The 16,400-nt window shown below is 41.9% G+C and overlaps 1 protein-coding gene across 16 annotated transcripts in view; it reads right to left on the reverse strand.

Annotated features, from left to right (window-relative positions):
• Nucleotides 1–6,570: 6,570 nt before the first annotated feature.
• The window catches only part of TACC1 (transforming acidic coiled-coil containing protein 1), a 622,392-nt gene continuing 612,562 nt past the window's right edge, over nucleotides 6,571–16,400 (reverse strand). For all 16 annotated transcript variants that reach the window (XM_085633924.1, XM_085633923.1, XM_085633919.1 and 13 more), the window contains one exon: nucleotides 6,571–15,204. In XM_085633924.1, coding sequence (XP_085490050.1) covers nucleotides 15,136–15,204 — 69 coding nt within the window. In that variant the 3' untranslated portion in view covers nucleotides 6,571–15,135. The remainder of the gene's footprint in view (nucleotides 15,205–16,400) is intronic.

The following is a 16,400-nucleotide window of genomic DNA, read 5'->3' on the forward strand; positions in this document are numbered from 1 at the left end:
GCATCTAGGGAGATGCGTCACGTTGTGAAGCCCTGTGCCACATTAAACCTGCATCAGATTTAATGTATGCAGAGTGGGCGTTCCGTCGCAGGAAGCCCCGTAAAAGTGACGCAGTGAAATCTACAAGATTTCACAGAGTCACTTTTACGTCCATGCTGCGTCAAAACCCTGCTCCTGCTTGAAGCAGGCGTAAGGAGTGACACAGCATGTTAGGCATAGGGTGCCCCTGAGCATTGCTGGAGTTGCGTCGTGCTTGGGACATGACTCCAGCAATGCGTGACTTTTCCGTCAACAGATGCGTCAGAATTTCTGACGCATCTAAGAATTTCTGACGCATCTGTCAATCCTTGCATCATGGTGTGCCGTATTGTAAATACAGCGCATCCTCGGTGACGCAAGGATTTAGCATGTTGGCGCAGGGAAAGTGACGCATCTCTACAGATGCGTCACTTTCTTGTAAATCTGCCCCTATGTGTATCCAAATTCTAGGTCGGCTAAAGGAAATGGACCCCTTGTTATCTCTGTTGCCATAACCACTGGCCCCCTTTGTGTACAAAGTACAGGCGATGTGCCAGTGGGCCACAGTAACTGTAATACAGTGTTGCAGATGTCTACAAGAGGCCGAAGCAGCTACCTTGCATCACGTCACACTTATTTTGTTGGTGGAACTAAGGCATACTACTTCCTACCTCCAGGCTGGTCTGGTACCCGTTACATAGCCTTCCTTCTACCACCTGTGTTTTTAGCTCCCCCAAACTACCATCAAGATTTACAATTGTTCATTCACTATGCTGGTAGTAAGGCAAAACGTGCAATCGATGTCTCTGTAGTCAACCAGACAGAGACCAAATGGGAACAATATAGACTGGAGCATGCTGTATCATCGGATCCAGCTGTTGTGTCTTCACACCGGACAATTCACCTTCTGTATATGCGGTTATCTCCACACTACACAAAATAGCTACTGAAATACATCAAGACTCAGGAACAAGGACTTGGGCTGGATGGGTCTGGAACATATTTTCTGTATGGGGCTTAAAAATATTATCGGCCTTGTTCATAATTATTGAAATTCTCTTCTCTTGTTGTTTATGTATCCAATGCGGGCCGATGCTTTGTTCCCTCTGTATTTCCACTTGTACTACTTGTCTACCATCTAAAACAAATGTCCAAAATGCTAATGACTGAGAAGTCAGCGATATGATGCTGATTGATATACATGATATTTATCGTACCCCTTTTAAAGCATAAGAAAATGTCTTAGCTTATGCCAAAAGGGCCGTCTGTGGAAAATGTGTAATATTTTACTTGGCATAAGCGACAGCCATTTTGGCTGTGGTGTCCATTTAAGTTTCCTTCGTAATTCTTTCATCCTTCCACTCTGCTTGTGCTATCTATTTTAGTTGACTTCCTGACTCAGCTAAAAGCAATGTACGTGCTTGTAGCTGCCAGTGCACCTGGTAATAGATGTTAACTGTCAATCATTTACTGCTGCCATATGCATTTCTGCTCCCCCTCCCACTTTGCTAACCAAGTGGTTATTCATCGGCCCTTGTTTGCTGAAAACTATTTCTAAAACGTGTTCTTCCTATTTCTGTTCACATGCTTACAGTGCAGAAAACTTGTATAAAAGACCAGTGTTCTGGGACTTCAGTGTACTACCTCAGGCAGCACTTGAGAGTGCTGTGTGGATGTGGTCCCACTCATGAGTGTAATAAACTTGATATTTATTTCCAACTCCAGTGGTGATCTCTATTTTGTTGGTCTTTGAACCTGTGGACAAAATTGTGGCCCTGCACCAGTGTACCCCTAAAAAGGTAAATTTCCACAGTAGCATTTAGTAACATTTGCATCATTTAGTAGTATTTCCAAAAATATTCAGAATGGAAAAAAATCAGTGTAACCAGTTTCAACAAAATTATGGGACACATGAAAATAAAATAGCATTGGAAAAGCCAATAGGTCAGACATTGTTTATCAGCCTTTAGGTTTTGTCAACGCGTGTCTTGATTTCACATGGTTTCTGTTGTATTGGGAGCTGCCGGGCCCTCATCATTATAACAAACATTGGCAAAATGCACATTTTTTTTAATCTCAAAAAGCACACATTGCCAGAATAGTCCTGGTGCTGAACTAAACTACTTTGTGTGCCGATATGCTCCTTGTGGAAAGAGCAGAATGCTGTCACTCACAGTGAAGCCAGCCAATGGATAGAGAGAGCTAGATATAATTTTTGTGAAAACAAAAGATCTTGGTTAACACCAGACCTAATTAGGGGCCCAATTCTTAAAGATAGTCACAAAAGTGCAACCATTGTATATGTCCTCTCATTAGTGCAGATTTACGGTTTTCATGCATTTACAAGAATTTACAGAAGTGGACCAGGAAATGGTACTCCTAGAAAATATTTATGAACTGCATTTCAGAACAAGCAAATATGCATGAGTAGATTTTCCAATGAAAATATCTGCTGAACTTTTACAAATTCATTGTTCCTCCAACCCCTTTTTACCCAACACTGGAAGAAGTTGTACGTATGCCCTTGTCAGGAGTACATTTTCAAACTTTCTCAGTGTGGGAAAAGATAAGAGAAGAGCGGTGAATCCATTAAAATGTAAAAGTTTGTAGATTTGCACAGACTCAAAAAGGCTTTCCAACCCTGAAACTATTGCTTACCGCTCCTTCAAGCCCAGTATATAGATCTGCAGAAAGGTGTCAAAATAAGTGAATTGCTAATATTCAAACACCACTATAGCATGGGCCCTGGCATAATGGTATTCAAAGTTTTTTGCCCTGAGCTGCGCTCTTGCGGCAGCACTTTGTGCCATTCAAATGTACTACTTTTCAACTGTTCCTAAAATCCTTGGGGAATGTTTGACTTTACCCCAAATATTCCAGGACTGGTGGTGTTGTACTAAATAAGCCTCCTGGAAAATTTGGGGGAAGTTTCTCCTTCCCCAAATATTATAGGACCGGAGTTAGAATAGTAATTGTGACCTTCCAGTGTCTGCCACGCCCACTGCTGTCCTGAGGGAACAGTCCAGGGCAAGAAACACGAACAAGCTGGCATAATCAGAGAGGCTGTTACAAGGGCCGGCTTTAGCGCTGGTGGCGCCCGGTGCCAGAATAATTTCCGGCACCCCCATACCCCAGGAGCGCCTCCTCGGATTCTCTCACTACCAGCAGGCATCCCTCATCCCTCCAAACATAAGTTATTGCTAAACAGAGTGCCCCCTTCCCCCCTGAGCTTGGCTCCCCCTCCACAGGTCAGCGCCCAGTGCGGCCGCACCAGTCGCACTGCCCTAAATCCGGCCCTGGCTGTTATCAGAACTGTTAGACAAAGATTTTGCTGCCATAATTTGTTGCTGCACTACGTGGCACCAAAGGGACAAGTGGATTTTGTTTTTTACAAGACGAGTAGATTTATGAGGCAACCTGTCCCATGGACAGGTAGATACCTTATTACATTTCACTGCATTGACATAACGTTATACAACTCATTAAATACAAGTTAATAATGTGTGAATGGACTTGGAGAAGAATTTCTTCTGGAGGCAACTGGTCCACATACAGAAACAAAATAGTAAAACTGTAGCAGCAGAAATGTTGGTGATTTGTATTTTTGTTAAATTTGTATTCTGAGCTAAAGAGTAAGAAATCCATTGATGAATTGACTTCTGGCATACAGTGGAAGACTCTGGTCCAGGCTCTGGGTGTTGGGGAGGCAAGGAACTTTTTCCAACTTTTATTTTAGGGATCATTAACAGACAGAGCAAGCGGTCTGCTTGCAATATCTTTTAGGAGCCCACAAATAACTTGCAAGAGACTTAGAGCTCATATATTGCTTGCAATTAGTTGCCTTTATTGTCACTCATTTGTTTTCCTTTTATTTGGTGGCTGGCCTTCCATTTTATGTATTTGCCCATGCCCTGGAACATCTTTCTGATAGGCTCACTTGTATCTTCCACTGCCCACATTTAGGGAGCTAATTTTTGTTTTGATAAAGCACTCCATGAGGGTGCATATGTGTTCTAGGTCCTCTCCCATGCTCCATGTTGCTCTCTCCATCATGTGCTGCTCCCCTGGAATTCTTTTTTTAAAGGACCAGACAGCAATAAAAAGTGTTTTGCACCACCTCGGTTTCGTTTTTTTTAAAAAAAGTACTGATCCATCTTAGATCAGAAAAAAAGACACCTGTGTGCACTTGCTTGATGAGTATGCGTGCATATCCCATGACAAATGCACATGCCTACAAAATGACACGCAGCATCATTGTTTTTTTTTTTTTTGCCCTTTGGCCATGCTGTCCAGTAGCAATACTACAGTGGTCCCTAGTAAAATAGGGATAGACATACAACAATGAATACAGACCCAATCAGTGCTGTATTGGTTAAACTTGTCCAGCTGGACAGAGGTTCAATATTTAATTTATCAGCAATTCTTTAAGATATATACAAACGAAGATACTGAGAGTGGGACACAAGCCTGCATCCTACTACAGAAACACAGAAATAAACAGTTTGGGGAACATTTAAGGGAAGCTCAGGCAATGCTCATGGTTTGTTTTTTAGAAAAAAATCATCAATTAGGTAAACAAATTGCAAGGAACTCCTCTACATAATCAATGGTAACATCACAGTTATGCATGAGGCGTTTTAGGGTGTCGACGGCGTTTTGATCCAAGTAAACAATGTGTGGATCATCTTCAGAACATCCGTGCCTCCCGTAGCTCTTATTCCCCGCACTTGGCCCCCCGGACTTGTTCCGTCAATAATCTAAGGCACTTATACACAGGCATGCTTATTTAATGTCCTGAAGATGATCCACGCATTGTTCACTTGCATCGAAACACCGTCGACACCCTAAAACGCCTCATGCATTAACTGCGATGTTACCATTGATTATGTAGAGGCGTTCCTTGCGATTTGTTTACGTAATTGATGATTTTTTTCAAAAAACAAACCGTGAGCGTTGCCTGAGCCTCCCTTAAATGTTCCCCAAACTGTTTGTTTCTATGTTTCTGTAGTAGGATGCAGGCTTGTGTCCCACTCTCAGTATCTTTGTTTCTATATATCTCAAAGACTTGCTGATATATTAAATATTGAACCTCTGTCCGGCTGGACAAGTTTAACCAATACAGCACTGATTGGGTCTGTATTCATTGTTGTATGTCTATCCCTATTTTTCTAGGGACCACTGTAGTTTAAAATAATCCCTGGCTGACTTTACTTGGGTCTCCTTGTTGTTTAAAAATAGGTCCAGTAGCAATACAGCATGCCAAAAAAGACTGGCAAAGCAAATAGGTCCTAAAAGTGTGATCTGTTCGTGTTGCCAGTGCTTATTTTCTATGATATTGGGTGTTGGCAAAAGCAAATGAAAAGTGAAGGTGTCCTGGGTGTTTAGACAGAAGAAAGGGAAGATAGTGAACAGTAGCCAAGGGATTTTACTTTTCTGCTGAACTAGGATATCTTGGGAAAGGTAGTTAACAACCATCATGCGATTCAATTGAAATTATGCCCATCTACAGCATTGTGTACAATGATTTTCATCCGACAAGGCAGCAGAAGTGATAGTCATAGTCCTTAATATGTCATGAGGCTATGTGTGTCCAACTTAGGCCTTGGGTACGGTGGTGGCGCGGGAGGGCTCTGACCTATTCCAGAAAGGTGCATTGTTTTCTTAGATGTTACTTAGTTGATTACTTTCTCCACTCAGGATAATTCGTTGTGAAGGATTATTTTGCCAGATCTCTTCAATACATTCTTTTTAGATGGCTTTTTATAGTTTCCTATTTTTCTCAAGTTAAGGTACATGGGTGACCCGGTACTACTTTAGCTTGTGGACCGCCTGGCCATGATCTGCACCCTCAACAACACTACCCTTCTGAAGAGAATGAGAAGGGTGGTGAGTTAAGGCAACTGACATGGCTCTTACTTGGTTGAAGTCCTTTTCAATAAGGAGGTTATCCTTCTAGAGGGACAGTTGTATGCAGAAGTGATGATGGTGGAGTCTGGAGTGCCACAGGGATTGAGCCTCTCACTGCTGTTACTTAACCTTCCGGCCCAACTTTCTGATGAAACTGGGGATCGAGGTTCAAAAGTAAGCTGGCAACACTCAATTGTTGATTGGAGGGAAAACGCAAAAGAAAAGCCTTTTTGGGCACAGCTTCTGCTGGATGTAATGCATTACCCAAAGACCTCAAGACCATCAAAGAACTGCATATAAGAAAGCTTTAAAAACTCTACTTTTCAAATTGGTAATCACCCAATAATAACAACAATTAGGTACCTTTCTTGCTGGTTATTGCATATAAAACCTATGATTGATTTATTGGCTTATGGTTCATTGACTTATTTAGTTCTCGTCAACTCTTCGTTTTGAAACGAAGTGAAAATCTTTCACGGCAACCCTCCTCTGTCTTGATGCCCATCCCAGAAACAAATTCAAAATGGATCTTTGTAGATTTTCCTCTTGAGCAGGGTGTTGCTTTTACATTGATTGGGCATCTTGCATTACAGTAATGTAACACACAATATAGCATTTTACAAAGACAAAAACAGGCACAAAATATTTAGTAACCGATATAACCACATTTTATTCGGACAGAGGAACATGGAAAAAATATATTAGTAATATACATCATAATATAATATCTCCTCCTTTTCGTGAGTACAATGTGTACAAATATTTGCCTGACACATAGAAGCAGGAAATGATTGTGCATAGAAATGTATGCAGATGAGGAGTACACACTCTACATAGAGCAAAGCAACTGAGAAAGAAGTGCGATGGTGGGCACAGCTTTCTGTAAGAGCACACAAGAAGGTTTGCAGACACCATGTCTGTGCTAGGGATGACCAGAGGACCTGCCTATGTACAGCTCATTGCATTAGCACACTTAAGAGGCAAACAAATTTAAGCCATAGACTGCCACTCCCCCAACTTTAAATTTACATACACAGATCGTTTATGTCTAGGAGTCATCTGGAAAGATGCTGTACAGTGAGTTCAATACATAAACAACAGACTGGGAATGGGGAATAACTGATCCTCTGGCACTTACTTAGAGATAATTCTGAAAGGAGTGAGTGCACATCATGGGTTGATGCATTAGCCTGGCTTGTCACTGTAATGCTCTATGCACAGCACACAGAGGAAACTCTTGTTCTATTATATTCTACCCTGACACCGATTCAATGCATTTTGCTTTTAACCTAATCGGTGTATTGACAAACATGCTAAGGCATCCGTTTTTTTTAAACTGGAGTAATTCACACAAACAAAAGAAAAATCAAAACAATAATTGTTAATTTTAAAAAAGGAATTGTGTGAGCACCTTTTGCCCTTTCAAGAGGAAGAAATAAAGCGTACGGATTGGCTGTATTCCAAATCAAAACCAGACAAAAACGATGTTGTACAAATTCTTGCTACACGCGCTTCGAGGCCCATTGTGCGCGAGCCAACGCTTCATCAAAAACGACTAAACTAGATATCAGAACCAGCCTCTGGCTCACATGTGCAGGATCAAGAATCAATGAAGTAACTCAAAAACACAAGTTTTGCTGCAGGCTAACTACTTCTCCTCATAGAACTGTAACACTTCACCCGTTGACACCTTGAGGGAGTACCTGGCATAGAGAACTACAGAATACAGACCCCAAGTCTGCAAGCGCTGCGAGTAAAGACACCAGGCCCAGTGAATAGTGTGCAGCAATTCTCCTCTGTGCCTCCTGGTCAAGCAAGTTCTTTAAAATTGTGCTTCCTCTTGCTCCTGCAGAGACACAGCGTTACACACAGTAGGAAGAAATACTGGCACCTGTGCTGTCTAAGTACATAAGTGCAGCCACAGCACAAAGAGAAGTAAGGGAATTAACCCTTCTGCAAAGATTGTTTTTTAATCACGCAATACGTTCATCTGGACAAAAAAATATCTTACAAATGCTTACCTTGTAACTTTCTCAAACTTTACAAATACGTTCTGTATTACAAACACCATTAATTCAACCATTGCGACAAACCTTGTGCTGCATGGCATAGGTAGCAAAAATAGAAGCTTCATCTGATTTATTTATTTATGAGCAGTAGCAGCGCAGTAAGGAACATGGTCCAAGAAACCCGTTTTGTAGGTAGTGGTTGACAGAATTATTCTGTCAGTAAATATCCTAATTACTTCTTTAAATCAAATCTATATCTCGGACCCTTAATCAAACACACCATTGGCACACATCATTCTTCCTCGGAAGCTTAGACGAAACTATTGTGCGAAAAGAGCATAACGTCTTAGGCATTGTTTGTCTCCGGTGAATGTACCGTGTAATCAGAGGAGACTCCTTAGGCACCTTTTATGAAATGTATATCTACTAAAACTAAAAATATTAATTTCACACTCTTTAAAACCGGGAATTTAACAAAAGGAGACTTCATCCCATTTTAAGCTTGAATTCACATGCCAAAATGTAGGACAATCTGTGAAGCCTTAATTTGTTGTATGTAAGGTATAACTAGCAATCTAGATCTTACCCCTCCAAGACTGCTCTTAGTTACAATGGAGGCCTGTCAGGGAACAAACCAGCTCTCTGTATTACAATCCTACTTATTTGTCAGCACATACTAGACAAGGACCATCAAGCAAGAATGGTATTGAAAAGATGGGCGAGTCTGAAGAAGACAACTAAAAAGCCAGAAGGTAAAGACGGTTCTTATATTTAGATGCTAAATTCACCATTAGCAAATTCAGCACTCACTAATACAGATTACTTGTTCTTCTAGGCAGAGGGGACACATGCACCAGTTAGGATTTGGGAATACTGACCAGTTAAAATCTCGAGTCCTTGGCAAATGAGAAGATATCTAATGGCTAACTGGCCTTTCTTTAAAAGTCAGTTCCAAAGTGGTGAATGGCCTTATTTAGCTGGCATCACAGTTTACAGAATCTCGTTTAAGCCAGGCATAAGTTCATTGATCGAATAGCCTTGGAAAGTTCAATTAAATTCCTGATTTTATCGAGGAGACCAGCAGTTCGGGTTTGCCTCACTGAAGTGCCAGTGTATAACACTTCAATAATCCATAAGGAATAACAGTGAGATTGACCTCGCTCGACGCTGTCAGAAAATGACTAATTGCAGTCTGCAAAATAAGACATTTCAGGATAAATAGCCTGTCGTTAACCATGGCTACCCTCTCCCTTCTTAAAATTAGTTGAAATCCTTTAGAAGATGTATGCAGCTAAGAAAGAACATGTTGTTAAGTCCCGCTACAGTCCATCAACAAACATCGGTCATCACTTTCCTTGTTGTCTTCACCATTTTTCATACATCATCCCAGCAGAGAGGTGATCAGTTACTGAGACCTCCTATGATTCTGGTGTCAGTCTCAAAGTGAAAAAATCCTATTTAGGTCCACCTCACAGATAAATATCTGTAAGAACACTCGCTATGACTGTTGAAGCTCAGGATTTGTTTGAAGCATTGTTCATTCATATTTACTGTTCCTCAGCTGGGCTGTGGATGCCATCCTCAGAATCGATACAATTCATGATGTATGACAACTAAGTATGCCTTGAAGCCCTTGGTATTGCAGCTGGGTGAGCAATATCAAAGACAGTTAGATACGATATTTTTTCTAATTGAATCGTGAGCTAGACACAAGAATGAGGAACTATATGGTTTTTTACTAATCATAATCTTGGGCAGTTAGATGTCGCTCATACATCATAAAAGTTTTTTTGTAATGTTACTTGTGGTATTAGTAATATGGTTCAGACCACATATGGCATTAATCGGAGGTCTATGTATTTTGCTTACATTATTCTCATTGTTTAGCTTCAACTCACTCTATATAGATTCTTATAGTCGTTTGTATAGTACGGGTGATTTTCATCCCACTAATGTGGAGGTTGGGGGGTTAGCAGTATAGTGTCTTGCCTGAATGGAGGGTAGATAATTAGGCCCCTTCTGCAGCATCTTTCCTCCTAGCTGGCTGAAGACGAATTACGGTGAAGTGAGGAGTTTAGCATTCTCCCGCTCCGTGGTAAGTGTAAGTTTCATGTGCAGAACTATATTTTGGATACAGATTTGCTAAAGGTTTGAATTAGCTTTCCCCTTTTCACCAATTAGTATTGGATTATTGAGTAATTTAGGTGTGTTAGATTGTGCCTATGATGTTGAGAGGATAATATTTAAGGAAGCAAGACTCTTGGAGCCGCGAGTGGTTTTTTCTACGCCCTGTGAATTTATTAATCAATGGTTAGACTTGAGACAGGGACCAGGGTGACAAATTATAATGTAGGCACTGGTTGACTCGTCACTCGCTAGGAGAAGCACTAGCAGGTATGTTACATTTATAGGCAAATGACCATGTGGATGTGGAAGTGTGGTGGTACTAGGTGTTATTCAATGTGAGGACACACTTGGCATACTGGCCTCTCTTCGAGGTGGGAATTGTTTACATACTGTGTGAGCATTTTAGGCATTGAGTGCATGACCACTCGGTTACGAGCCTTGAGTTTTGGGAACGGGGAATGGTGGATCTCATTTCTCAGAGCACCAATCACCATAGGTACTCTCAACAGAGGTGGAGTACATGAACTTCAGACAGTAGACTTTTAGTTTTCTAATTTATGGTTTGATTTTGTCACAGATTTATTGGAGACAAACGGTTGATGTTTTTTACACCCACACAATGGTGGTGAGTAACTCAAGAGGTGGCGCCAACTACGTTTTAAGCATGATGTGTTACAGTGCTGGTACTTAGGTTTTTCTACTTTTTGTTTTCCATAAGTGCAAGTGTCAGTTGACTAAGTCCTAAGGAGAAACCTTAAACAATTTGGTGTCGAAATATCGACAACCCCCCACCACCACCAATTGTTTGACATTTGCAAGAAGGGTATATGCCTTAGAAAGGACAGCCTGCAAAAAACAAAAAGATTCTGTAGTCGACAGTACGAAGGGGCAGACAAGCCGTTATATAAACATGCCCTTAACACTAATAAGAACAAAGCGTGCTCATTGCACGTTTTATTCACAATGTGTTAATGATGCAGATAATAGTTGAAAATAGGTTTTTAAGATTGTTTCTAAATTTCCAGATGCCAAGATGATGGCTCTACCTTGTAGGGTCAACATGGACCTATGGATGAAACTGAGGGATTTTGTTGATGATAAAATCACAAGGATCCAGACAACTTACTTAGGCTTAACACCAAGGAGCCTAAAAAAATTGCTAGAGAACCCAGAGCTGCCCTCAGTCAATAGGAAGCTGGTACATTTTATTCCCCTAACGAAGAGGAGCAAAATGACCACCTTAGAAGATGCAAGTCTGGTTCTCCCTTAGATCCTTACCCCCCATCCCCTTACATTTTAATACAACTAGCAGAGTCGATCGGCCCAGTGTATTTGGAGTTATTCAGTGCCTCTCTGCAGTCTGGAATAGTGCCAGAATCCTGGAAAAGGGCAAATGTAATTCTCCTTTATATAAACCCAATGCTGACCCTAAGGTCTTTTCGAACTTTAGACTGATGTCTCTGCTACCAGCTACCTCAAAGATTCTCAGAAAGATTGTAAATACCCAAGAGGTTTTTTTAGCCACCTGTAACCTTCTGCACTCATCCCAATCTGGTTTCTGGGAACGGCATAGCACTGAAACAGGATTACTGCAAATCATGGAATACATCAAGTAGAGGCTAGATCTTTGTCATAATGCTGCCCTAATTTTGCTTTTGATACTATTTCACATGAGATCCTGCTCCAAAGGATGGAGACCATTGGGGTGGGTGGAGTGGCTCTGAGACGGCTTGGCTCTTTACTAGATCTTAGAGAACATGCAGTGTGGATGAAATCTGGCTCAGCAAAATAGTTGGCTGTGTGATTGATGTAAGAATGCCTTAGACATAACACTAATACATAATACTCTACCATGCTTATGCATTTTATAATGCTTTGTACTAGCAAGGCATTACTGGGAGCATACTGCTGTGCAGACGTACAGTCTCACCTAACCTCTAATGAGGGTGTTAAACATGGCTGCCATTTTGTATTCAAGCAGCTTCTGTGTCGCTAAACAGCATTCTCAATGTTGAACAGAAGCATACATGACTTTTAGTTAAGATGAACACATCTGAAAACATCATTTTTCATGTCCCAAAACAACAAACCTTTTCAGAGAAAAATTATGGAAGTTCTCTTTATTTTTCTGAAAATCGTCTACTTCGCTTCCCACCTTAAGTAAAAAATCTAACAAGTTAATTGGGGATCCTTCGGTATTAAGTATAAATACAATGCCCCCTCACTACTTTTATAAATTAGACGTATTCCTCTTTATAACGCTTACTATCCCAGGAATAGATATGTTAATGGCACGATCCAGTATCGCTTCTGACAAAGCGCACCGAAACATTCTAACAGAGTCTCTTAAAGGACCTAGATGAGGTCTTGGGCTCATCAGTATGTAATGAAAGGGAGAACAGAGAAACTGAAATGCGGTCTTTTCTTTCACCACCTTCCAGTCGTGGCCAAGAGGTTTCTGCTAGTTCTTGCAGGCCGGCTTGCAAGATCCCCACCTACCAGATGCCTCCACCAGCTTGTTTGCTGGGTGTTTGTATGAAGAACTTTGATATGTAGTCTAGCAATGGCACAAGCAGTCATTGAAAAGATGACTGACTAGTAGACTGACAGGTGTTTGCATCGCCTGACCGGTCTGGGAATACTCAGCAATGCACATCAGAAATACACTCACACCATACACGCGCACACCAGACATTCACATGATAGGCACAAAATCTCACTCTTTGGAACCCTGCTTTCCTCATAAAAATATATATCTCATATCCAGCACCTTCCAAAGGTGCCCACCAAGTTAATCTGTTCTTGTACTTGGTCATTTTCTCTTTCATCTGTTGTCTAAGTGTTTGACAGTGATATTCAGCACATCAAGCCCCATACACAAAATCTCTTTAAGGTCCTCACTACAAGTGGCTGGTTAATTCCAATGGGACCAGTAAAAGGTGATCAGAGGCCCACTTTGATTATACATTGCTTCCACCATCCAAAATATCAATGTTAAAAACCTGGTAAAACATGCAGAAATGGGGCATCACCGATTCCCACATGTTGCTCCAAAGCATGTAGTCCCTATTACGTCCCCACCCCCGGAAAAAAACAGAACCCTCACAGAAATAACAGGGACTACTCCTGGCTAGATGTAACAAAGGTCAAAGTGTGCAAAGTTTACACAGGTGGAACAGATTAATCTAAAATGCAGAATAATAATTTTTCAAGCATCCTATTGTTACAAATATATGCAGAGATCACAAGCAACATCACCGGAATCCCGAACACTTCCACCACCTCTCATAGCAAAAGCTCTTCGAAAATCAATGAACTATAAATATGCAGTGAGCTCATTTTTTAAACAGGCCCAGAGTCAAAATGAATGTATAATTCGTAGAACGCAAATATACAAGAATAGTCTTTGAATTGTCCAGACGTTGGTCAAACACCCTGATCAACTACAGACCAGTAAGATGCAAACACTGCAATGTGCAAATGTGTATGCTTGAGCGGGCGTTAGGCAATGTAATCATGACACCCTTGCATGCAAAATAACGAAGAAAAATCAAGTTACTTTCTATTTACAGTACATCATGACACAGGCTTCCTTGGCATTTGGCAACACAATGACGACATTTGTCGTCAATTCCACAGTAAATCAGCTTGGCACACAACTGAAGGGCAACACCACAATTTTATACAATAGAAATTCTGTACAAGTGCACTTCTCAAGCAAGAATAGGATTAGGTTGCCAGAGTTTTGTTGAGTGAACCCATAAAGCTGCTGGAGGGTCACCATACGTTACTTATGACAAGTCGGCCCCTCGCGGAGTGGTATGAATGTTCTCTTCCTCAAGCTGCTTTGTATTTACCACAGTGTTCACTGACATAGCATAATATTGGTACCATGGTTCCACACTTAACACGAGCAGACTGTGCTGTGAAACAAATGGCTATAAATATGGGGGCGTTCACAAACGGTGTTCTCATGTTGCTGTGGAAGGCACCAAAGCTTTGGCGTCAAAGGACCCTGACCGAATCAAGCCCACAGAAGGAAATGCAAAGATCGGATATTATGCTCCTCTGATGTTTTACACAGCAGAAATTCAACAGCAGCTTGCAAAGAATCCTTCATTTAGAACTGGCATGCCTCAATCAACAAATATGCCCGGAATTACAGTAAAATACCCGATTTAGGTGTGGTCTGCCAATGAACATTTTAGCTACTAGGGTTTTTCTCACACAGATCTCTAACATATTCTCTCATGGCATGTTAATATCGCTTCCTCCCAGTTTAGGTCCTTTTCTCGAGAACAAATTCAGCTATATCCTGCAGGATTCCCATCAGAAAACTGCACTGAAACTCAAATCCATGACCGAATTCACTGATCGGTAATCTATAGTGAGTCACGGCCTTCAGTCCCAGCATAACAGAGCTAATTTTGGGATTGTTTTCAGGTGCACAGATTACTTGAGTCAGCTTTGTGAAGAGAATCCTTTTAAACATTTACAAGGTTTTTTTTTCTGTCAGCTAAATTTATACAACGCACCAAAGTCTCACAGCACAAAAGCCTCCCGCTCGTTTAGTTTCAATAACTTTTTGGTTTCCGGCTCACTTCGTATTTTTACATAGGTGTTTCTTATCCAGTGTATTTCTCCTGTGGCACATTATTTACTTCATAAATACCACCACCACCTAATTAGTACATAAGATGCTGACATATTAAAAATCAAAATAAAATGTGGATATAATCATCTTAGCGTTCCACATCAATTTACACAGACCAACTTCTTGTTCTGTTAGGCCAAAGGGTGCGAATGAAACAAATAGATGACGTCAAAGATGCGCAAGCAGCACACATTGTACGAGCACTGATAGAGAAAGCCATAGGCATGTAAACAAGCCACTGTGCCATATATCCTATATCCATGGGATTCAAGGTGCTTTGAGTAAAGCTGTGCAGGCAGCACAGGGGAATGAGACCTGGCTAGGTACTGCTAGTGGGAAAGGATTCCTAGAGAAATCAACGTGCTTGATTAAGTCAGTCAGTCAGTCAGTTGTATAGCATTCCAACACAAGCTCGAGGCTTCAGTCACTCCTTCCCATTTTGGAGATCAGTTCATCACAGATCTTCGTCAATTCTTCAATCTCTTGATTCTGGGGGAAAAAAAAAACGATTGAATACATAAAGCCTTCTCTCATACAAAGGGATGCAAAATACACCAGTACAATGCTCTAAGTTAAAAAAAACATCCTCCTCTGTGGCCTGATGGTAGAAGCAAGAAAACTGTCCACAATGAGATCGATCATGAAAGCTGTATTACATGGAGGGCAAAGATACGGCGAGAGAACGCCCCTCCAGCACAACAGTGCTCACAGTCCAGCAGCACATCTACGTTTGCATCTTGCAGTTGCGGCTCCTCCGCAACGGCGGAGGAGTGTCGCCCTACTGCTGTTAAGCAGTGCCAAGTAGAAACATAAAATGATAAAAACTTAGAGTTATCATTTTATACTTTGTGTCCTGCTGCTTTGAGGGCAGATGGGCGGGGCTGCTCTGCTCTCTGAGCAGGGGAGGCGTTGTTTGCCCACTCCTAAGTGCTCAATGACTGTTTGGTCGGCCCTCTCGGGCCACCCAAACCAGTCATGCGCACTCTCCCCGTTCTCGTGCAGGCTGCATTACAGCCTGCATGGAGAACATGCCCACCTCTCTAGCCCCTGGCTGAGCACCATCTCAGGGCGCTCAGACAAATCACAATGCTGCATTGCAGCACTGTGATTGGCTAAGGGGAGAGAGCCTGGCTGCCTGCTTCCTGTTCCTGGAGTCAGAGGAAGGAGGGCAGCAGCAGAGACGAGGAACCCGACCTCAGGGTAAGTTTTTCTATTTTTTATTCCCCCCTGCTACCTCCCTTCCCCCCCCCCCCCTCCCGCCCTGCCACCTGCGAGCCATGCCAGCCTCCACTGGCGTCTTAGAATTCCAAGAAAGCGTTTCCAATTAAATGAACACATCATCAATTAGCACGTGAATTGGAACACTGGGAATAGTCAGAATGCTCCCTTTGTGAGCTATACACACTTACAAAGGCCCGTTCTGGGAAACAGCCCATTGCTGTCAGCCCCCAGTACCTTCAGTGTACTCATGAAACTTGCTTATCTCCCCATACCCCCATAGCCGAACACTTGCCGCCACCTAACCTCATAACAAGTGCCGTAGCAGGTGGAGCTGTGACTTACAGGGAGCTATAGAGAAATCATCCCTGAGGCTGGAAGCGCTCTCCTGCCTCCCTCACCATGTGGATGCAACTCTGAGGTGCACCTCTGCCTCTTTCCCACTTCACATGAGTTATTTTCACAGA

The sequence above is a fragment of the Triturus cristatus genome, chromosome 11, assembly GCF_964204655.1.
Source record: "Triturus cristatus chromosome 11, aTriCri1.1, whole genome shotgun sequence".
Lineage (NCBI taxonomy): Eukaryota > Metazoa > Chordata > Amphibia > Caudata > Salamandridae > Triturus > Triturus cristatus.